At 53.7% G+C, this 22,104-nt stretch overlaps 1 protein-coding gene across 2 annotated transcripts in view; it reads right to left on the bottom strand.

Moving 5' to 3' along the window:
* Positions 1-2,596: 2,596 nt before the first annotated feature.
* Positions 2,597-22,104, bottom strand: part of FRMD4A (FERM domain containing 4A) — a 293,292-nt gene continuing 273,784 nt past the window's right edge. For both annotated transcript variants that reach the window (XM_044915543.1, XM_044915542.1), the window contains exons 16-23: positions 18,929-19,051; positions 15,687-15,915; positions 13,318-13,374; positions 10,761-10,998; positions 9,774-9,941; positions 6,665-7,548; positions 4,843-4,939; positions 2,597-2,666 (exon numbers count right to left, since the gene is read on the bottom strand). In XM_044915543.1, coding sequence (XP_044771478.1) covers positions 2,597-2,666; positions 4,843-4,939; positions 6,665-7,548; positions 9,774-9,941; positions 10,761-10,998; positions 13,318-13,374; positions 15,687-15,915; positions 18,929-19,051 — 1,866 coding nt within the window. The remainder of the gene's footprint in view (positions 2,667-4,842; positions 4,940-6,664; positions 7,549-9,773; positions 9,942-10,760; positions 10,999-13,317; positions 13,375-15,686; positions 15,916-18,928; positions 19,052-22,104) is intronic.

Raw genomic sequence — 22,104 nt, 5'->3', positions numbered from 1 at the left:
CATCTCAGGCCACTGCAAAGGGAGAGGTAATCTGACCTCCAAAAGACTGTTGGATGTCCCACGATACTCGTGCTCCTGCAGTTCTGTCCATCCCAAACTTCTGCCTGATTGTCAACGCTTCAGTTTCCCTGGGCCAAAGCCAGCCCCTCTCTCCATCATGTCACAGTCCCTGGTTAAGAACCCCAGGCCCAGGGAACTTTGCATCCAGGCTCTGTCCAAAGAAAGGGACACCAGGCAAGGGTGACCAAATAAAACCACAGACCTTCGAGTTGTACTGGCCCCCGTGCTGTCCTCCTCTGAGTCCCAAGCCACAGACTCAAATGGGAATGACCAGGAAGCATTCATGAATCAAAGCTCGTTTCCCTTGGCAGATCCTACGCCTCCCGGACAGGAGTAAGCGCAAGCGAGGCTGCATTTGGGGACCTCTCCTTCACTCTCGCAGATGTTGCAGAATCGGCTGCGAGAACACGAGCTGCCTCACAAATTCCTAGGCTCTCTGCCAAAGTTGTTCCATAATTATCTTCCAGCTGAGGTGGTGCTATGGCCAACACCACTCGCTGCACTCGGATAGACGCTTCTGGGAAAGTTGAGACTCACCTACACAAGACCACTGCGCACGGCAGCTGGCTTAAGAAAGGGACTCCTTCACTGGGGTCTTTCTTGGACATACTTGATTCTAATTGGTTTGGGCCCTGGGGACCATGGCTCCAAAGGACGTTCTAGACATTGGGTGTTCTCCTGCTCTAATAATGACAGCAGTCCCACTGGTGCACGCTTTAAATACATGTTTGCAGCCGCTCACCACCCAGCAAAGGATCTCCCTAAGAACAGAACTTCAGAAAAGGAACAAAGACAATGACCACTGTAAAGAATGAACCTGATCACATGACCTGTGAATACCACACAGAGATGCAGCAAAAACCTGTGGTAACTCCCGAGCATTACATTTTGATCACATCTCTTGGTGAGGCCGAGAGTCTGATCAAAAGGAGGGAATTGTTAAAAACAAGAAACCAGGCCCAAAATAGAGTCACTGATGCTAAGACCCATGTCACCAAGCTGAGACCTCAACTTAGTGTATCAGTTCTCCCAGAAATGGAGTCTTAAACTAGTCAATCAGGCATCACCTGATCAGCCCAAGTGAGGTCATGTGTCTGATAGACCCCTGCCATTTCCTAAAGGAAAGTGACCTTGCAATAACCAACTGATTTTTTGCCTAGTATAAATCCGTGTTCCTGCTCCCTTCTGCTTATAGAAGTCTCATCTTGCACAGCTCCTTTCATCTAGCAGATGAAATGCTGCCCGATTCATGAGTTGTTGAATAAAGTCAATAAAGTCTTTCCGATTTCCTCAGTTGAAGTTTGTTTTTTGAGCACCATCTTCCTCTCAAAGGCCCTTGTTTTCCTAATCTCCCAACTGCCAACTTGGGAGAATTTCAATAAAAACTCTTCCATGTCTCCTCCTAATTTGTTCAGGACCCTGTCCTACCCTGCTTTTTAGGGGGAAGTCTGGCTCGCTCTCTACAACAAAATGAGGCTCTTTGCTATTTACCCAACACCCTTACCTGTTGCTGTATCTGGTGTTTTTTGCCCATGGAATGGCCCCTCTCCACGTCCCTACCGCCCCCCTCACCCCCAACCCCACCCCCAAGCCGTGGAAGCCAGATTCAAGAGGTATCTCCATGAAGCCAAAGTCCTCCCACTCCCCTTGGAATGCTCTGAAGTCTCAGAGTAGTTAACACCTAAGTCCTGCTCTTCCTTCCTCTCCTTGTCTGGCTCCTGTTAGATTTTTCAAGCTGCAGATTTGACCGTGAACTCTTGGAACTCTGGTCTCAAGCATGGTTCCTGGAACATAGGGTTCTGTTTTTTGGTTGAATAAGCTTACAACTTTTTATCTGCTTCTGAATGGTATCCTTATCTTTTTTAGTTGACCCTTGAAATACTATTTAAATCTCAACGTTTTGTCTGCCAGATAGATTCTGGTCCCCTGGAAGCAGAACCAGACCAGGTGTTACTGGTTTTCTGCCCACTAGAGCAGTGCTTCGCAAATTTGAACACGCATTTGATTCACCCAGGGACCTCATTAAAATGCAGATTCAAATTCAGTAGGCCCAGGAGTCTAGTTTTCCAACAAGCTCCCAGGTAATAATGATGGACCACATTTTGGAAAGCAAGGCACCTGTCCCTCAGGAATGCTGGATGAAATCATGGGTGCTCTTCAGGGGACAAGGTCAACTCGGTCTGCTTTAGGTGCTTTGAAATGTCAACCTGCAGGATGCTCTTCTCTCCATGGATTAAACCATGGTCACTAAACCAGTATGTACGCAGAGTCTGGAAAGGGCTAAGACATATTCTGAGGTCTTTTCTGGGAAGTAGCATGGGGAATATCTAACATCCAATAGACACATATACATATAAACAGAGCTCCACATGTTTCCAGAAATAAGACATAAAAAAGCGTCCACACCATTCAGAAGTTGCCTTCTGGAAATGACGATATGGGCAGGGGGGACACATGCAGCACATCTGAGACCACAAACTCATGAGCAGTGAAAGGGGGGAGGGCTAGGAAAACCAAACATTCCCTTACGGTACCTCTATTCATCAGTGCTTTGGTGAGTTGGAGACTCAGACCCATCCATAATGGGTGAGCTTTCTGTTGCTTCTCTGAACAAAGGAAAGCAGAAGAAGGAAGAGAAGAGAGTTCATGTTAAAGAAAAGAACTGACACAGACATGATTAGTAGCTTATTAATACATTGGAGAGATCAGCTGACTCCACACCCCAGCGTTAGTGACAGATAATCCGAGCATGCAGAACTTTCAGCCCCCGGAGTGTGAGTCAAAGACCTCTTTAGTTCTATGAGGAAGGCAGCTTTGGTACTTTTTACCCATTTCTCATCTGGTCACATCGCCGAGAATAGTTACTGGTTGTTAATGATCATTCACTTCAACCCGATAAAGGTTCACGTCAAGGACCAAAGTTGTTCCCAATTTGTCCTGAATCCTCACCAGCTCTCTGTGGTGAGACCCAGGTTTCAAGGCCAGCTCAAGCACGTAGGCATTTGAGGTTGTGCTCACCCATTTCAGGCCTGCCGTCGGTCATACAGTCAGATCAGGGGAGACTGGGCATGACCCAGAAAATGTGGAGGACCCAGAAAGAGAGGCCGCAACCTGAAGTTCTTATTTGGGTGGAAGGGTCTAGACAGCAGACCTGACACTATTGTTTGAGTTCATCTCGTGCATGCACGACAGGGGCCCGAGGCCTTGCAGCAGCTCCTGACCACACCAGGTGGCGCGGGCGTGAAGCTGGTATGTGACGGAGGGTCCAATGACCTGGGGTAAGGACAGAGAGGGGGCAGCTGCTGCCCCAAAGGCCGACCGGGAAGTGGGAGCGGATGCAAGATCCCCGCACTGAGGCTATGGGTTCTCCTGATGCAAACGGACACGGCAGCAGGGGGCACAGCTCAGGGCCGCTCCAACTAGAGCAGGTGTCAGAATCTTGTTCAAACCCAACTGCCTGGCCCCACCCCCGAGCTTCTAATTTGGGAGGTCAGCAGGTCATGGATGGCCCCAGACTCGGCATTTCCCGCAAGATCCCAGGCCACAGGTGCTCGGGCTGCTGGTCTGGGGACAGCACTGTGAGAACCACCGGCCCGGTGGGGAAAGACATGATCCCCGAGGCCAGAGAACGCAGCTTCATTCCGCCGCGTGACCCTGGGCAGGGCACGGATTTCCCCCGGGCCTCATCTGTCAAACCAAAAGATCTGTGTGTTGCCCCTGCGAGGCCGCAGTAAGGGATCTATGGACCCCTCCGTGTCAGGAACGCTCCCAGCCTCTGAGCACACAGCAAGCACTCAGTGAACAGCAGCTGCCCTTCGCTTCCGTCAAATCCTGAGGCCCCATGAAGCCTGCCTTAAAATCACTACAGATAAATGAACCAAAACAAAAACACGGCTGCCAAGCGCGGGAGCCGGAAATGCAGCGGAGCCAGTCCGGGTCCCGCTGTTTCCCGATGACTCCACTCACACACAGCTGTCACACAAGGGGTCCCTGGCTCCTTTACTCCCCCCGTCACTGACAGAACGGGACATCCGGTTGGAGGCGACATCTGAGGAGCAACAGAAGAGGCAGGAATTGTGAGGACGGCAGCTTACGTGTATCTGCTGGGCTTCGGGAGTCACGACACCCAACTGTCCCCGCCATCAGAGTGCTCGTTGCCAACACTGAAAGCTGGGACAGGGCCTGAGTGCCGGTTTCATGACTTTTCCTGTGGGCCACGTCTAACGGTTCTCAGGGTCCCAGTCCCCGGTCCCCCATGTTGGTTACCAACAAGCAGCCGGCCAGGACCGAGACGGGCCCGGAGCCTCCTGCCTTTTTCCCTCACAAGCATCCTGGTTCCAGGAGGGGACACCCTGAGGAGCATGTGAGGCCGGCGCCCAGCGCGAGGTGCTCAGATCCTCTCTCCTCTCTCCTGGCCCAGCAAGTCGGCCTGAGAGAAGCTGAACCCAAATCAAATGCCGCCTGGGACTGTGAGTAAAGAAGTGCAGTCTGCCTTCGGGCCCCTACCTTCCCCATGTTCCTGGGACCAGCGTCGAGAGAGAGAGCCGAGACCCCTGGCCCGTCTAAAGGGACAGCCATGGAAAGGAGCCGGGTCAGAGGGAATGGTGTTCGCGAGGCTTCTTCGGGAAGGAAGAGGTTTCCCAGGAACACACCCGCATCCTGTGTTTGCTGATAAACCCTTCTGTCACTAGAATCTTACACCTGTTACTATGTCCTTCCTAAATGACAAGGCAGGCTGAGGATCACTCTAGAGCCTGGAAGAGGTCTGAAAGGGGGACTCACCCAGTCTGCCAGGTTAGGATGTGGTGGGGACTGCTTGGGGGCGTCGCTCCAATTTCACTTGACGGTGTTGAGCTTCTCTGGCTTTGAGGTAAGGCAGCTGCAGAGAAGGGACACAGAAGAGACAGGGGTCAGACACAGGTCAGGTGAAGGAGCTTCCTTCCAGAGATGCCGGATAGGACCCCACAAAGGGCTCACAGTGGGGAGATACCTGCCCCTTGCCCCACGTTTGGCCAATTCCATTTTTTCCCCCAAAGCATGCGCTCCATTCTGAGTCAAGCTGACCTGGGGATCCCGGATCCCCGCTATGTACTGGCAAGTGGCCACAGGGATGGCGACAGCCCCCACTGTGGCAGAATCCGAAGCCCCACAGAGCTCGGAGACCTGGGCGGACTAGTCAGGGAGAGCCCCTGTCTCTAGACACCAGGGAGAGAGGCCTCCGGGCATCTTCAGATGTGGCCCCAGTGTTAAAATGGTGCAATGAACAGAGAACTTCCAGAAAGGTGCTCAGCACTTGCTCCTTGTTTCAGGCTTGTGACTGACCACTTGAGGACACTTCCAAGGCGCAGGGCTTTTATAGAAAAGCTCATCCAAACCTGGCTACGAGGAGTTTATCGATGTGGGCAGGATTTTTCTAGCTGGGAAAATTCACTAAAGTAAATCCTCCTTGAACGCATCCTCTGCCTTCCTGGGAACGGAATCTTTCTCATCAGTAAACCTCAGATACAGCCGCTTAGAATTTGTCGTCGAAAATATGCTTGCCAAGAGTTACCGAACTGGTCAGGGAAGCCAATCTACTAGGCGAGCGCTACAGTTTTGACAGAACAGAAACACTCGTGTTCCCGTCTGCTGCCTGCTAACACGGTCACAGAGGCTCGTCTTCTTTACTAATTTTTTTTTTAAGATTTTATTTATTTAGACAGAGAAAGACACAGCGAGAGAGGGAACACAATGTATTAATAAGCTACTAATGTATTAATAAGCTACTAATTTATTATGTCTCAACATCCTCCCCTCTCTTTCCCTATGGTCAGTCTGAGTAGAGCCTCCTGGCCAAGCCGCCCCCTTCTGTGCCTGCTGAGAGCCCTGCCCGGCACTGCTGAGCACTGATGGCCACTGTCACCACTGTTCTTTCCCAGGGACGGACGAGGAAAGGAGAGTAGCTTCTGAAGCCACTGGTGGTGTGTCCATTCTGGCCCTGCTCAGTGCTCTTAGTACAAGAATAGTAAGTAACCCTTCCATAATTAAATTATCAAGTATTGAAAGTCCTTTACCAAAATTCCTCTGGTCACCTTCCTAACATCACGGAGATGGGGACTCCGGAGCAGTAGGACTTAGCTCTAAGAGCTGACCTTCGGTACTCCACCCGGCCGCTGCCCTGAGCCCCCACCCAGGGGACACCGCCGAACACCGGGGCCCCAGCGCCCAAGCCCAGAGCCAGCGTCCCTCCGCACGGGGCCACTCGGGTCTGTAACTAGCGTCTCTGGACAAAGGCTGAGAGCCGTCTGCACGGAGCGTCTCTGACCGTCCCTACAAGAAGTGGCTGGACGGAGGGTTTGCGCCCCGACCTCCTCGGAGGCTGAAGTGGGGGCCAGTTAGCCCAGCGCTGCCCGACCCCGTCCGAGGTCTTCGCCCCGGGCGAAACCCGGGCTGGAGCCAAGGGCCTGACGGAGGGGGCCTGCCCGAAGGCCTCCAGTCTCAACTGTCTGACGCCAAGGTTTCTAGAACTGCAGATACTCTGAGCAAACCTGGAAGCCCCGGAAACGAGCCGCCAGTTCCCACCCCGGCGACGCCCCCCCCCCCGGGTCCACTCCCCGCCGCTCACCTGACGTGGCCTTGCACATCTGGGGCATCCTGGTGACCCTGCTGTGCGCCACGAAGGTGCTCTGGGAGGAGGTGCTGTACTGGGAGCCGCTGTCCGACGAGGTGGAGCTGGTGTGCGACAGGCGGCTGTGCTCCTTGTGCGAGGCCGTGGAGCGCTGGTACCACTGGCGCAGCTCGTCCGAGACGGCGGCGCGGCCCGCGCCCTTGTCGTGGGCGCCCTCGCGGCCCAGCGACGGAGTCCGCAGGATCTGCGAGCGCGACGGCGTCAGGCGGCCCGCGTCGCCCTCGTCGCCGCCGCGCCAGCTCTCCCTGAACAGGCCGCCCGCCGTGTACGAATTGGAGGTCTTGAACTGCGCCTTGACGCTGTAGTGGCCCTCCTGGTCGCTCTCCAGGCTGCGCACCACCACGGGCGTGGCGCTGCCCTCGATGTACAGCGGGTACTCCTTGATGCGGTACTGCGAGCTCGGCTGGCTCTGGCTGTGCAGGTAGACGCCGTGCGCGCCGCCGCCGCCGCCGTGCGCGCCGCCGCCACGCGCCGCCAGGTTGGGCATGCTGCCCGAGTTCGCCGCGCCCAGCGCGCCCGCCGCCCGCTGCCGCTGCCGCTGCCGCGCGCGCGCCTTCGACGGCGAGTCCTCGGCCAGCGTGGAGTAGTTGGCGTTCATCTGCGCCGGGTAGTAGTGCTCCGAGCTCGAGTGGCTGGTGCAGGAGGAGCAGTCGTCCATGGGGTCGGAGCCGTTGCTGCTACGAGTCCGTGGGGTGTAGAAGTCGGGGCTCCCGGTGTCGTTCTCCGAGCCCAGGAGCTTGCCCTGGGACTCCAAGCTGGAGCTCCGGTGCCTAAAGTGCAGGGCGAGGCTGTGCAGCCGTGTGGGGCTGAGGTCCACCGACCTAAGAGGGGGAGACGGCGGGTGGGTCGGGGGCCCGGGGGGAAGGCGACGGACGGGGGGCGGGGTGGCGGGACGGACCCGGGATTGTCATCTGGTCGGAGCCGCCAGCGAACACGCGTCTAGGAGCCCGGGTAGAAGCAGGACTGCCCTGGGAGTCAGGGTGCTTGCTCCCTGCTGACGCCAGGTGAACACAGGGACCGGAGGGGACCGCAGATGCCTGGAGGCCAGCGGGGCCTCGCCTGCGATGCCTGATTCCGAGTGGGCGTGGGACAGGAGCGGGCACCCACGGAAGGGTGTCCCCTGAAAAAATACGCCAGTAGCCTGGCCTGTTTTGTTTTGTTTTTTAAATGGGGGAAAGGGCTTCTATAGATACGAAGAGAACCAAGAGAATCCCTATTCTAGCATTATGTTAAATCAGATGAAATGCCCACTTTTGGGGCACCTGGGTGGCTCAGTCGTTAAGTGTCTGCCTTCGGCTCAGGTCATGATCCCAGGGTCCTGGGATCAAGCCCCGCATCGGGCTCCCTGCTCGGCGGGAAGCCTGCTTCTCCCTCTCCCACTCCCCCTGCTTGTGTTCCCTCTCTCACTGTGTCTCTCTGTCAAATAAATAAATAAATAAAATCTTAAAAAAAAAAAAAAGAAATGCCCACTTTTTGTAGCTCAAAAAACAATCCAACAGAGGGCACTTCACAGGGTTCAACCAAATACTATTATGAAACCCACAACAATGGATTTCCATTCCCCTGAAACTCTAAAATGGAAGGTTGCTGGACCACGGAGCACTTAAAAATTACCCGTGCAAATACTTACCATGTTACTACCTTGTCTACAACCCCTCTTTTTTTTTTTTGAGTCCACACTATAAACATCCATCTCTGTCGCTGGCGTGGACAATGCTAGGATAGGTGTGACAACCAGGGCGGCCCCACTGGCCAAGTACAGGAAGAGGTGAGTTCCCGTTCTGACGGTCACTCACAGTAGAATGTGAAGTCCCCAGCGAGGGGCCCTCCAGTACTCGGTCCTCAGTTTCCTCTCTGGTCCCACCCACTCCATCATCGGCTCTGGCCATACTGGCCTCCTGGGAACGTGCCAAGTGTGGGCCTGCCTCTGGGGCTTGGATCCTGCCGTTCCCCGAGACAGCCTCAGAACTTGCTACCCCATCCACTCAGGTCTCTGCTCAAATGTCACCTTATTAAAGAGAACTTCCCTGTCCCTGATGCTTTTACTTCACACAGAGTCTTTCTTTCCAGTGTGTAGGCTCCTGTCCAATTCCTTTTTCTTCTTTGTGCTTATCACCACTTGACATATTTCTTTCTTGTGACTCCCCACTGCTAAAATGTCACTCCACTGAGAGCTGGAGTGTGGTCTGTTTTGTTCACTGCTCTATCCCCTACGGGGGTCCCTGGTACGTAAAGGCACTTGATAAATATTTGTTGCATGAAAGAATGAAGGAGACAATCTTGCCTGGAGGGCTCAATCTTACCCTATATAAATCTATCCTTTGAGCCACAGTCCTGGGCAATCAGTTTTTGATAAAATGGAATGATGGCTTTGGTTTTGCCTCTTTCCAGAAAAAGAAGGTGTGATTCACAGCTTCACTTTTGCCTGTTCTTTTTGCTTTTCAATGAATTTATACCTTGAGACATTAAAAAGTCCAGGATAAACGGAAGCATCAGTCAGAAGCTATGTGAAGGCTACAGAATAGAGATCACCCGCATCCGTGCAAGGCTGTTGTGTGTGCAGCATGCTTCCCTGCTAATCTGGCTAGCCCGTCCTGCCACCATGTGGATTAGCAAAGCTCCCTCCATGGGGCGCCCGGCTGGGTCAGTCAGCAGGGCACGTGGCTCTTCCTTTCAGGGTTGTGAGTTCGAGTCCCACGTCTGGTGTAGAGGTTGCTTAAATAAACAAACTTTAAACAAATCTTAAAAAAAAAGGAAAGCTCCCTCCATGCCCACTGCCTCCAGAAGCCGGGGAATTCTCCAGGCGACTCCTGGCGCCCACTGGACGGAGCCACTGGGATAAGAACAGGTCTCGTGGCTAACGTGGGCTGCCCGCTGCCTGCTGGGGTTTTCATCCTGCTTCGCTCTAATAGGAACCTGCCTCGCTGGTTCAGGCCTGACCATAGTTCACCAATTCTCTGGGTCAGTTTGGGGCCAGCGATGCCAAGGCTCACAAAGGGAGGTCCACTCTAGGGAGGGAAGTGGCCCAAAGGCCTGGTACACTCACCTCGTGGAATGAACGTAGTGGGGACTCCGGACCCGGAGGTCTGGGGTGGACGGCATGCTGGACTGTGAGTTCCAGTGGGGCAGGCTGCGGATGGGGCTGTTCTGCAGGGAGCTGCTGCCCCCTCCAGCTTCAGCACAGCTCCCCGTACTGGGAAAGCGCTTGTGGGTGCTGCAAACCAGAGGATACCAGGCTGGTCACTGCCAGACACAACTGTCCCTCTTCCCAGGGGGCGACCCAGCCGCGGACATCAGCCCTAGTGTAGGGAAAGCTTGCCCAGGACCGCCCCACCTCTCCCTCGGATTCCTACTGTGGTACTCAGCTGTCCCCCCGCCCAGAAGTGGGTGGGGGTCTCCATGCCCGATCCCCACGGCAGTGTGAGACAAACATCCTCATCAGCCTTGTTCTGCATAGTCCCTGCCCTCAACCACAGTTTCTGGTTTCCAGCCGACAAATATTTACCTGTCTGGACAGCCACTGGGAGCTTTAAAGGGCGTAATTAAAGGCAACGAGAAAAACAGAAACGGACCAAAAATGCCTTCCAAACACGCCTCTCTGCAATCTCAGCCGAGTCATGAGCTGATAACGCACAGCTAGCTCGACAGCTGTCTGGCTCCAGAATCTTGGCGGACGACGCTGCAGGGTTCTGAGCCACTCTGGGATTCCTACGAGTGGCCTCTCACTTGCCATGCAGAGTAGTGCTGCCCCCGACTTGCTCGTTGACTCGCGTGTCATTGCACAACATCCTATCCCTGTGCCGACACGCCCACTGTGAGCCCCAACCCCCTTTCCTTGTGCACGACCGAGCTGCACCTCGACAGGGTCAGCAGCAGAGGGCGCTGTGAGCGCAGCACGGCGGACCCGCCGCCCGGGGGAGGGAGGGCGGGCATCAGCCCGATGCGATTCTGCGACTTGTGGATGCTATTTGGGACAGCCTTTGTTTTTTTTTTTTTGCTTTTTGTTTTTTGTGGCCTCCCTGACCCGGCTCACCTGGAATGGCCGTGGGAGGAGCGTTTCTTGACCTTCTCGTAAGGCTCATCCAAAGAGGACTCGCTCCACATTTTGGGCTTTATGGGGGACTTGTCATAGTCGTTGCGGTGATAGTGCATCTGCCGGAGTCCCTCCAGGGACTGGGGAGGGGGGGGCCTGTTGTGTGATGGTGGCCGAGGAGGGAGTCCCTTGTGAGGAGACTGTAAGGGGGACAGTGTGCTGGTGACCTGAGAGTCTTCTGCGCAGAGATGGAGAGAGACGAACTGAGCAAGGGCCCCTCCCACCGGCCCAGACAGCCCCGCCCCGCCCCGCTCCGCCCACACCCACCCCTGCCAGGCTCAGTGAGAGCACCCCGTGGCTTCCCCACTTGCCAAGACAGGTCAAACCAGAACAAACCAAACCGACACTTCAAGCGGCACTCAGTGGGGAGAGGAATTTCACTCTGGATTAGCTACAGACCGAGGGGAGCCCGAATTCCATTAAAGACCCACAGCGCATGATGGCTTCATAGCAAACAGCAGAATGGAGCCCTGATTATACTGCCAAGTTGTCTTTCCGTGGACCCTAAGCGTCTAATTCGCTCTGGAGCAGTTTTAGCTCTGTGAGGGTTCTGTTTTGTTCACTTCTACCACCTCAGTGCCTGGAATGATGGCACACAGCAGGTGCTCAATAAATACTTGTTAGAAGAAATGAAAGTATGCATGTTGAGTGTCATTATCTGTTGGTGGCTCTGGGTGTCCACCCTCTCTGCTTTCCTCAGATCTCTATTGTCTTTTAATGTGTTCCTGGTGGTTTTCCTCTTGGACCTGCCTTTGGTTCCTCAGGAAGGAGACAGGCCACAGATCTCAACTGAACGGAAGATTACTCCTTGCCTTCAGGGGAGTCACGATCTATCCCACCCTATGTGCTGAGGGGGATTCAGCAGTGGACGGGCAGAGAGGAGGAAGGGAAGAGCCCAGGGCCACGTCCAGCTGGGGTGGTGGCTGGTGAGGAGGAGGAGGGACAGAGGGGGAAGCTCCTGTCAGGGGCTAGTGCAGCTGACCTGCTGTGCCCCCCAGAGATGAGCAGGGTGCCCCAGCTCACAGGGGGCCTGCGATTCCAGCTGAGGAATGGGGATTTGGTCTGAAAGCCATTAGAAGACTTAGCAACTTTGTAAGCATGGATGCGTCAGGATGAAAATCCTGTTTGAGAGCCAGTCAGCTGTCCGGGTTCAAAACGGGCAAGGCCGGGAGAGGGCCGAGGCAGGGCTTAAGGGAGAGGGAGATACCCAGTGTGTCCGCCCCTCAAATCAGTGAAGGCAAGAGCCCCTAGAAGGGGCCAGCCTGCAGTGGGAGTGGGGGGCCAGGTGAGGCAGTAATGCCCCTCAGGTCGCCTGGGGCTCCGGAGACTAATCGCCAATGAGGCATCCACATTAGCTAACGACAACAGGCTCCTTCCCCCCCCCAACTTTTCTCTCACAACGGAATCTCAACAACTGTCCGTGTTCCCTCTTTTGGAGAGACTGCAGTCCACAGAGGCCAGAACCAGGGCTGGATCTCCCGTGCTCACAACGTCTCCCTGCTCACCTGCAGCCTGGCCTCATCCCCACCCGTGTAACGAAGCAGATAATAAAAATATTACGACCTGACTGCTAAGAGCAGGGCCAAGACCTCCGGGTAAATAACCTGCTAGCCTCTCCCCACATCAATAGCACTATTATTAGGCTCGCAATGATCATCATGACTCTGTGCTGGGTAGACTGTTTTATATTTTCTGTCTGAATAGCCTCTTAGCACTGCCCATATGAGGTTTCCCTAAAGTGCAAAAAAAAATTAACTGTCGCTTAATATATTTCCGTATTATTAATGTCCTGGCCTTCCAAGTTTTGGCTTAAACCCACAGAACATTCTCAGAGATGGTCCTGTGCCTGGAGTGAGTGAGTGAGTGAGTGAGTGAGTGAGTGTGTGTGTGTGTGTGTGTGTGTGTGTTGGGGGGTAGGTATGAGGGACTGGTTCTAAGAACTCCCCAAGAAAATATCCTGATAACCGCTGAGTTTTCAGAGGTTAATGGAAAATAGCAAGACAGTTTCAAGGCCTGACCAGCAATCTAAAGGGACATCTTCCCTTTCGTCTTCACGATTTCTCAGGATGATGTGGAGGGCTGGTTTTCTTCCTGCCACCCCCAGGCTTTCCTAGTAGGCTTCCATCTTTGATTTGTGATCCAACCAAAGTCCACGTCCTTCCTCCAGAAATGATGAATACTCAAAAGGCAACTGCACCCAGTGTTTAGATACAAATGTGGTTTTAGCAACTACAACACAGAACACCATTCACGGTCTATCACCTTAACCGCTACCTCTGGGCCACAGGAGATACTCAAGTTCCAGCAGATATGAGTTGACCTTGAACCCACCCACTCCCAACCACTCGAGTGAGTGCTGGGGACAAGGGCCTCGCGGAGCACCCAGCTGCCACCTGGGCCCGGCTCCTGCCTTTCCACCAAGCTGTGCCCGACGACGCACCGCTTAATGCCCGTCTGATCTGGGCCCGAGTTCTGAAGCAGGAAACGAACAACCTACCATCCTCTAGCACAAGGGCATCTGAGAGGGAACTGTCTTCACTGGCAATATTTCCATCTGAGAAGACAAAAAGCAAAAGTCCGCGAGTTTCACACATCCCCCAGACAAAACCCAATCTGCAAAAATCCTGCATTTAAGACCATCATGTCCTCCTCCTTCTGATCAGAAAGGTCGCATGAAACACAATCAAAATGCTGGCTGGCATTTCTTTGGACAGTCCCTGGGGCGGCGGGGGGTGTCACTGGTACATCCCCCGCACCTGACGCTTGCGCTGTGCCCCAGGGTCTCTGTCTGTCTGTCTGTCTGTGCTCTTGTTTCCTGGGACCCGGCAGTGCCGAGTAGCTTAATATCCAGGATAAAGGCCGCCTGGCCTGGTGAAGCCGCTCCACTGTCCCGGCCCAATCTCAGGGCATGTTCCAACTGAACCGAAGGGAGCTAACTGCTCTTTATTCTACACACGCAAAACCAGGGTGAGGAACTTGGCTTTGCTCTTATGGCCATAAATGTCTTCTCCATAAACTTCTCAAGTCATTACTAGTGAAAACAAGCTGCTAAGTACAGCTTCTCTCCCTCCAAGGTTTATTTTTATAGATACTAGTTAATCATGAGGACGCACCCAAGAGGGAGCCAAATGATCCTCCCTCTTTTACATCTGGGGAAACTGAGGCCCACCTAGGGAGGAGTGGTTTCTAGGCAGTTGGTCTGCTCTCCCGGCAAAGGGAGCCAAAGGTCCCAGGTCTGAAGTTCCACGTTTGGTGTCTTAGCTCTTGAAATAAAACACCAGGCTAAGGAACTACAGAGAACTGGAATTATTCCTCTAATTCGGGCACAGAAGAAACATGATGTCAAGGATGCAGCAAAATAAAGAAGGTATATTCTTGAACAGTTAAAAAAAAAAAATGGCTGCAAACCTGGATGGGACCCTGTGTCGGGGGACAGACACAGATTTGAACACAGACCGTAGCAGTGGGGCTCACAGAATAGCGCTCGCCGGGCAGGCCAGGGACAGGTGCCCCTCCCAAGCTCGGCTCTGGTGACCATGCTGGATGCTCCCGCAGAGCCGCGACTCCCCGAGGGCCTTCGAGGGCCACAAAGATGTCCCCAAAGAGGCATCACACAGACAAGGGTTCGCTGCAGCTCTGTTCGGAAGTGGGCGACAAAAGGACAAAGTCTTGGCCAAGGACGATGGGGCAGGATGGGGAAAGATGGTTATTCCAAATTTCCTAGAGGGACAGGATTTGTTTATGGCCTCTCTCTTGTTTTCCTCAACTCGGGAGTCACTTTAATTGTATTGCTTGGTGGACTGTGAGCAACCACGGGGCAGAGAACCTTGACTTTGGCATCCTGGGAGTTTCCGGTATAGGGTGGCTTCCCTAGTAAGCCCACATTCTAAGGTTGCACAATTATATTTTATATGTTATATATCACTTATATATATATAATATATATAATTGTGGTAAAATATACACAACATAAAATCTACCGTTTTAACCACTGTGGTATTAAGTCTATTTGCATTGCTGTGCAACCATCATCCGTCTCCAGAATGTTTTCATTTTCCCAGACAAAAACCAGTACCCATCAAGTACTAACCCCCCATCCCGCCTCCCCGAGCCCCTGGGAACCTCTATCCCACTTTTGGTCTTCCTAGAGCCAAGGTGTTTTAAACGCATAAACCATGAAAGAATACTTGACATATATTCTAAAGAGTCTGCTAAACATAGAAAAAAAGGATTGTAAGCACTGGAGGACTTGATGGTGTTGGTGGATTCGGGAGTATTTCCTTTTAGTGTTTACCAAATAGAATCACCCAGATTCCTGACCCCTGCTGACCTGAGCTCAGGGGTCTGGACAGCAGAGTGGGGCGGCCCCATCCTCCCCAGCTTCAGCTCTGGGCCAGGAAGCCTTGGAGCTGGTCTGTCTGAAGACAGAGGCTCTGCGGGGGTGCTGGCCTGCCGTGTACCCCGGCCACCCACAGGTAGGGCGATCAGGTCCCTGAGATCAGAGCCTGGGCAACTCCAGCAAGGCTGAACTGGCACGGTGAGCTCAGCCCGGCTCCTGGTGAGGGCAGGGAAGAGCCTGTAGCTCGGGCTGCAGGTCTCCCAAGGGGGGACCAAGTAGAGATCAGGACAGTTTGACTTGTATAATCTACCTCCTCGGTGGACCTGAGTACCCTTTATTGCTCTCATTTGGTATCAGGCCTTATTAGCTTCGCTTTACTGATTAAAAAAAAAAAAAAAAAGATAAGGCCCAAGGTAGTTAAAGGGCTTGCTCAGGTCCCACAGGGAGCCAGCTTTGGACCTGCTCCCCGGGGTGGGCCTGGGTCGTGAGGCCCCGGGGTGGGGGTGGGGGGCGGGCTTAGCACTCACCGGCGATGATCAGGGAAGCCCTCTGCGTGGGTTTCTTCCCGGACTTGATGCGGTTCTCGTTGATGGCATTTTCAATCTCCTGCAGCTTCTTCAGTGCATTCAGATAAGAGGTTTTCCTTTGTTTCTTCAGTTTTTTGCTGACATTGGGGTCACTGGCGAGGCGGCGGGCAGCCTCTGTAATCTGGGATTGAATGGCGAACTCTCGTTCCAGGCGTTCCAGCTCAGCTTCCTGTGGGAGGGAGAGATGGGGCTTGCTGACACTTCGGGGGACACTGAGCCGGGGGCTAAGGGAGGCACTGTCCTCCCCGCCCCTGCCCCCAGGCCAGCGTGCCCTACTCTTTGGGAGACTCTCCTACTAGGAAACCAGCACTCCCAGTACCTAGCCCCAATCCTGCCTGGCCCCGCAATGGCCCCTTTCCTGAAATCTCTGCCCGCCAGGCCCTGGGCACTCCCACTTTCGAGACCCTTGGCCCCTGTTAGGGTCAGGAGATGAATGTGGGTCGCTACCGGGCAGCATCACCCAGAAGCAGAGCTTCCCAGCTGCAGGCCAGAGGCAGGGGGTCACTTGGCTTCATCTCCTTGATCTCAAGGTTCACGAAGACCAGACCCTCGCAGAAATCAGAGCCTATTTGGTTGGCGACTCCTTGCCATCTTGGGCTGAGGATGCACCATTACTTCCAGAGCGGGCTCCTATGAGTTTGCAGCAGGGAGCTCACATGGGTCCTCTGCCTCTCGTATTTTGAGCCCTTCGTGCTGGGACGTACCCTGCCCCCCAGGACCTCTTTCAGAAGCCCTTTCTGTAAGCTCCTGCTGTACTCACACCTGCCCACTGGCAGCCGCGCTGGGCGGCGAGGCACGGATGGGAGGGCGGAGGAGCCCAGCCCCACTCCTGGGACTGCTTCAGGGCATTCTCCGTCCTCCCCTCGGGCACCTCCCTGCGGCCTCCACCCCTGCCTTTGGCCAGAAGGAGCAGATGGGTGGATGTGCCCTCAAACAGCTTTGGTCCCAGGAGAAATGTGGCTGTGGCCGTCGGGGCTGGGCGGATGAATGGGGACGGCCTGCAGGCTGCCCACCTCTGCAACAATCTGACAGGAACGGACCAAACCACGAGGGAACCCATCACCGTGTTTGGGGGAACGGGCAGATCTTCCCGGTTACCGGCCGCATAAAAAAGGCTTGCCTCCGGGCAGCACGTACCAGGCTGGGAGCCTCCATCGAGCCCAGCACCCTTAGCCAGATTCATTTCTGTTTGAGCACCTTAAGCCAGAGGGGAGCAGGGACCAGGAAGGAGAGGGGAGCGTGGAGATTACACAGAACTGCTTCGGAGATCATAAACTCCTTCCAGATCCTTCGAACGCTGGTTGCGCTTGCTCTCCGGAGGGAGAGGAACATGGGGATGGGTTCCCGCCCGGGGTCTTGAAACCAACAAGGCACCGGGACGAAGGCTGGTCTGTGAGGCTTCAGTGCTAGACGCAGCTGTTCTCGGGCACTGAGGGGGGCCCTGGCCCGGGACCTGACCCAGCGTGGGAGCCCAGGACCAGTTCGAGCTCCCGGCACGGACACGCACAAGGCCGCCAGCCCCGGCTGTCCAGATGGCTGCCTGCGGCGTGGACCGGGAAGCCAAGTGCATTCCCAGGAGAAACAGAGGCAGTGACAGAGCTGGGGGTGGGGAGCCCTTCCTTCCTACAGGGGCTCTGTACACGCTCGTGCCGACTCGGGGGTGCTTCCTGTCACCAACTCTGGACCAGCACATGCAGCTCCCTTACAGGTAAGGGAGACTGGGGTGCACACAGACTTCTCGGGGATGGCGAGGCCTCGCTTACTGGAGAGTGGGAAGGAGCTGCTGGTGGGAAGGCACTCAGGGCTGTGGGCACTCGCTAAGGTGGGGTCTGCTCTTCAAAGTTTAGTCCAGCTGTCTGTCCAGCAAAAGAGAGTGGAAGTTCCTCAGGCAATCCCGGTGACAGCCGGATTTGGAAAGTACTTGACCTGATGGTCTCCTAAATCCCAGCCACCCTCACCCTTGCTTCTGCTGTCTCCTCTCTGCTCGCAGCAACCCATGCTCACTGAGCGCGAGGCAGGTGTCAGGTAGGAAGCTAAGGGCTTCCCCCACGCCAGCGCATGTAATCCTAGCAACCGCTCCAAGACGTAAGGATTATGAAGCTCCTCTTCCGGAAGAGGAAAACTGCAGAGCGTGAGGTGCGGCTGAAGCCTCTGGTGAGTCCGCCCGTCCCCCGGGGCCCTGCGAGGGCCCATCTCAGACTGGTCCCCAGCTGTAGGCTGCTGGGCACGTGCGTCCCCCACCCCGAATTCACGCTCCCACTCACCCATGGCGACTGTGACACAGGAACACCAGCTCCTCTCAATCCCTTTTGTGAGACTGTACATTTCAACATGGCCACAGCATTCCCCACCCTTCCCCCTTGGCTTTATTCCTGTCCTTGTAAGCCCTCTGGTCAACAGCATTTTAATTCGTAACTTCATTCAGAATAAATCCCGGAAGACTTTTCCTGGACGTGACCTTGAGGCCTAAAGGTTTGCCCGGCCTCGTATCTCTCTTGATCTGAGGCTGGAGAGCTTGTTAACCAGATGGAGACCCAAGTCCCCGCACCTCCCCAGATCTGGACTCTCCTGCCCCAGCCCCCAGCCACATTTAGTGTCAAAGAGGACAAATGAGCAATGCTTCAGGGCCTCCTCCAAATGCAGACAAATGACATCAGGATGGCCCAGCATCTTGCTCATCCTCTGGCAGCAAAGTTAGCAGCAAGGTGAAGGGAAGGCCCCTGAGGGCAGGCCCTACGGTCTTTCCCCAGCCACTGGCATCCTCGAGGCCATCAGCATGACCCGAGTTTCCTTTCTCCTTTGGTTGTTTCCTCCCACAAGAGGCTGGGCTCTGAGGAACAAAGAGCTGGAGGCCGTTAATAAGACAGGTGCACCTGAGTGTCTCTGGGATGGTCTCCCAAGCTTCACGTAGTCACTTGTGACAGGCCTATCATGTTAGACAAACAACTTGCACAGAAATCAAAACGCCTACTCATGCAAGCTAACAAATCCTCCCAGGGGAGCTCCACAGTCACTGAGCAGCCAACTTAAAATGGAAAAGGGAAGATACTGGGGAGGAAAGGGGAAATGGCCTTTGGCATTAGGGTAGAATGAAGACCTTGTTACCGAAAACCCGGACGCCCCAACATTTGGGACAAATATGGCTAAGGTGAGAGAATCCAACAACATCACGAAGGACACACCTCTCCTTTGGGCAGGATTTTCTGTTCATCCAGCTTGAAGGCTGTCCCGATTCTTCTCCGAACAATGGGTGGTTCCTCCCCTGGATCCAAGGGATATTCAACGGGCAGCTTGCCTGTCAGCTCCTGCATACATGCAACAGCACGAGAACAGAAATCAGAAGAGGGCACGCACTCCGTTTCTAGGACGCATGCGTGCTCATGCTGTGCTTCAAAGCATAGATTCAGTGCATAGACTTGACATTGTCAGCTCTGGCAATACGTCTAAGGGCTCCTGAAATGCAATTTCGTTTCTAAGATTTGAGAGAGAGCGAGAGAGAGTGAGTGCATGCATGAGTGGGGGGAGGGGAGAAGGAGAGGGAGAAGTAGGCTCCCGGCTGAGCAGGGAGCCCGATGTGGGGCTCGATCCCAGGACCCTGGGATCACGACCTGAGCCGAAGGCAGACGCTTAACCGACTGGGCCACCCAGGCGCCCCTCATTTCTCTAAAAAAGCATGAGAGCAGTCCTTTCTTTACAGAGCAGATGTGCTTCGGAAAGTTTCTCCCAAAGTAAATTTCTTTTGGGTAAATAAAATCGCCATTGGCTTTCATCATAAAACCCGAATCTCACCCATTTGTTAATTTCCCAAGTGATCCCCCGTGCCTGCTCTGTGCCCGGTGGGGCCCCACAGCCAGGAGGGGGCACAGCCAACACGACAGCTCTGGTCTTTCCAGTTTCTACTTCATCAAATATTCCCTCACAAATATCTAAGTTCAAAATGTCCTTCAAATGAGTGTTCTTAGGAGGAGCGGTATCTAAATGGCAAAGCCAGGAAAGGTGCATATTACATAAATTAGAAACTGAACATAAATAATAATTATTCCACTCAGGCTAGGTGCTCAAGGAGCAGGCTGAGCTTAAAAAACATTACATGTATACAAATAAGAGTTTCAGTAGAAACTGAAAAGATAATCCGTTTTACTGACAAGGCCATTAAAAAAGATCCGTTGTGCATTGTCAGCCCTTAGAAATCTAATTGTGTGAATATGATGACAGTGAACTTCGTTGATGGATCACCACAGTGACTATGGCCCCGGCAGTCGCCGGTCTGTGGAGTGATTCTGGATTAGAACGAGGCTCCATATTAGGGATCATGTCTGGGAATAAAGATCAGATTTGAGTCAGTGGCTAATCCACGTAGTGGAGCCAAGTCATCAAGCTCACGGAGTCACTTCCAGGGGCCGGAGGCATGTGGGAGAGCCACGGGCAAAGCCCAGCCCTGGGTTTCCAAGCCCCAGTCAATGCCTACGGGGCCGCTCCGACACGGAAGAGGTCCCTGTCCGTCCGCACAAATACCTTCTGTGCCGGGCAGCCCAGGGCGAGTGTGCAGTGGGTGAGGAAGCCCCAAACACCGGACTCTAGGTGTTCACTCACTTTCAGATAGGAGGAGGGATCTGGCCTTTCCCCACTGCTGTGTGTGTGCACACTGGGATGGGTCCATACACTGCGTGTGTGTGTGCGTGCACAAGTGTGCACCAGGCTGTGTATGTGTATGCACTGGTGTGTGTGTGCATGCACTGAGTGTGAGATGGGTGTGTGTGTGCGCACTGGGGTGGGTCCATACACTGCGTGTGTGTGTGTGCACAAGTGTGTCCCAGGCTGTGTATGTGTATGCACTGGTGTGTGCGTGCATGCACTGGGTGTGAGATGGGTGTATGTGTGTACACTGGGGTGGGTCCATACACTGCGTGTGTGTGTGTGCACAAGTGTGCACCAGGCTGTGTATGTGTATGCACTGGTGTGTGTGTGCATGCATGCACTGGGTGTGAGATGGGTGTATGTGTGTGCACTGGGGTGGGTGTATTAGTAGGGTATCTGGGCACTGAGGTGTGTGTAAGTGCAATAGGGTGTGTGTACTGGGATATATGTGTACATACACTGGGCAATGTGTGTATATGTGTGTGCGGTGTGTGTGTGAGACTAGGCTGTATGTGTGGGTGCTGGTGTGTGCATGCACTGGGGTGTGCATATGTGCGTGTGCGTGTGTGTGTGTGTGAGAGAGAGAGAGAACAACTGGCATGCACAAACACACCCACCGCTCACTCTCCTGAGCCTCTCTTGTTGTGTGTTCAGGCCACCAGGAAATGAACTCTTGGGCTTTTCACTCCCTAGTGTAAGCATTTCAGAGCATAATGGCCAACTATTGAGTATGAAATGCTCTGCAGTTTTCTTCCCTGTTAAAAAAATGTGGTTCAAATATCTCCAGAGTAGTTATGTGTTTATTCTGCAACATTTTTATCTACTCCCCTAGAAGCCGGTCTATAAATAACACAACACACTGAGGATTTTATATCGTTAAGACTTTTCCTTTCTACTTTGAGACTTACAAAAAGGAGGGGAACACTAACACACCATTGATTTATAACTCTAAAGTGTCTGTGGTTTTGAAACCGACTGCTTTAAAAACACGAGGCTCCTAATTTTCCACCATCCGCTGGAAGGTCCTGGAGTCAAGCCCTTGACTCTCCATATTTAATCTGATTTCACATGTAAGAGGCGCAGGGGAAGGAGCACTCTCACGCGCTCTTGCCTTGCGGAGGGGCTCGGCCTGCTCCCTTCTGTTCTGATACTGCTTACATCCAGCCACACGCTCAGCTCACTCCCCAGCGGACAAACAGCGCTTGTCGCTTCTCCATACCAAGCTGAGGATGCATGGTGTGACCCAGAGAAAGAACGCAACACTTACTGAGAAAGTTATCCCGCCCCTTCACTCCGGGGGGGTCGGGAGCTGGGCTGAGCAAGCACAGAAGCCGTCTGCCCCCAGGGCCCCTTTCCCCAGAGAGGTGCCTCCTTCCACTCAAGTTCTGTTTTCTGGTGTCGACACTCTAAGAAGTGGGAGCTTTGTTTTCCTTATTTTGCTTTTATTTCAAGAGAGACAGGGAGGCCTTTATAATGCATGCTAATCCTGCCTTGACATGTTTCTCCAATTTTCTGATGCGGATTCCCTGCTGGGTTTAGGGAAGTTTCCTTTATTAAAAACAAAACAAGGCTTTACAAATTATTAAATGCAGACACCCAAGTCCATATTTTTTCAATGCTTTCAGCATATTCCCTATGAAAAGGTGACTAATATTGAGAGTATCTCAGAGCACATCCCATCCCCTGGCCAGGCCAGCTGCTTTCCAAAGCTTTGCAGTGG

This window comes from Neomonachus schauinslandi, chromosome 5 (genome assembly GCF_002201575.2).
Source record: "Neomonachus schauinslandi chromosome 5, ASM220157v2, whole genome shotgun sequence".
Taxonomy (NCBI): Eukaryota; Metazoa; Chordata; class Mammalia; order Carnivora; family Phocidae; genus Neomonachus; species Neomonachus schauinslandi.
Note: the sequence above shows the minus strand (reverse complement) of the source record. Positions and strands in the feature narration are given on the sequence as shown.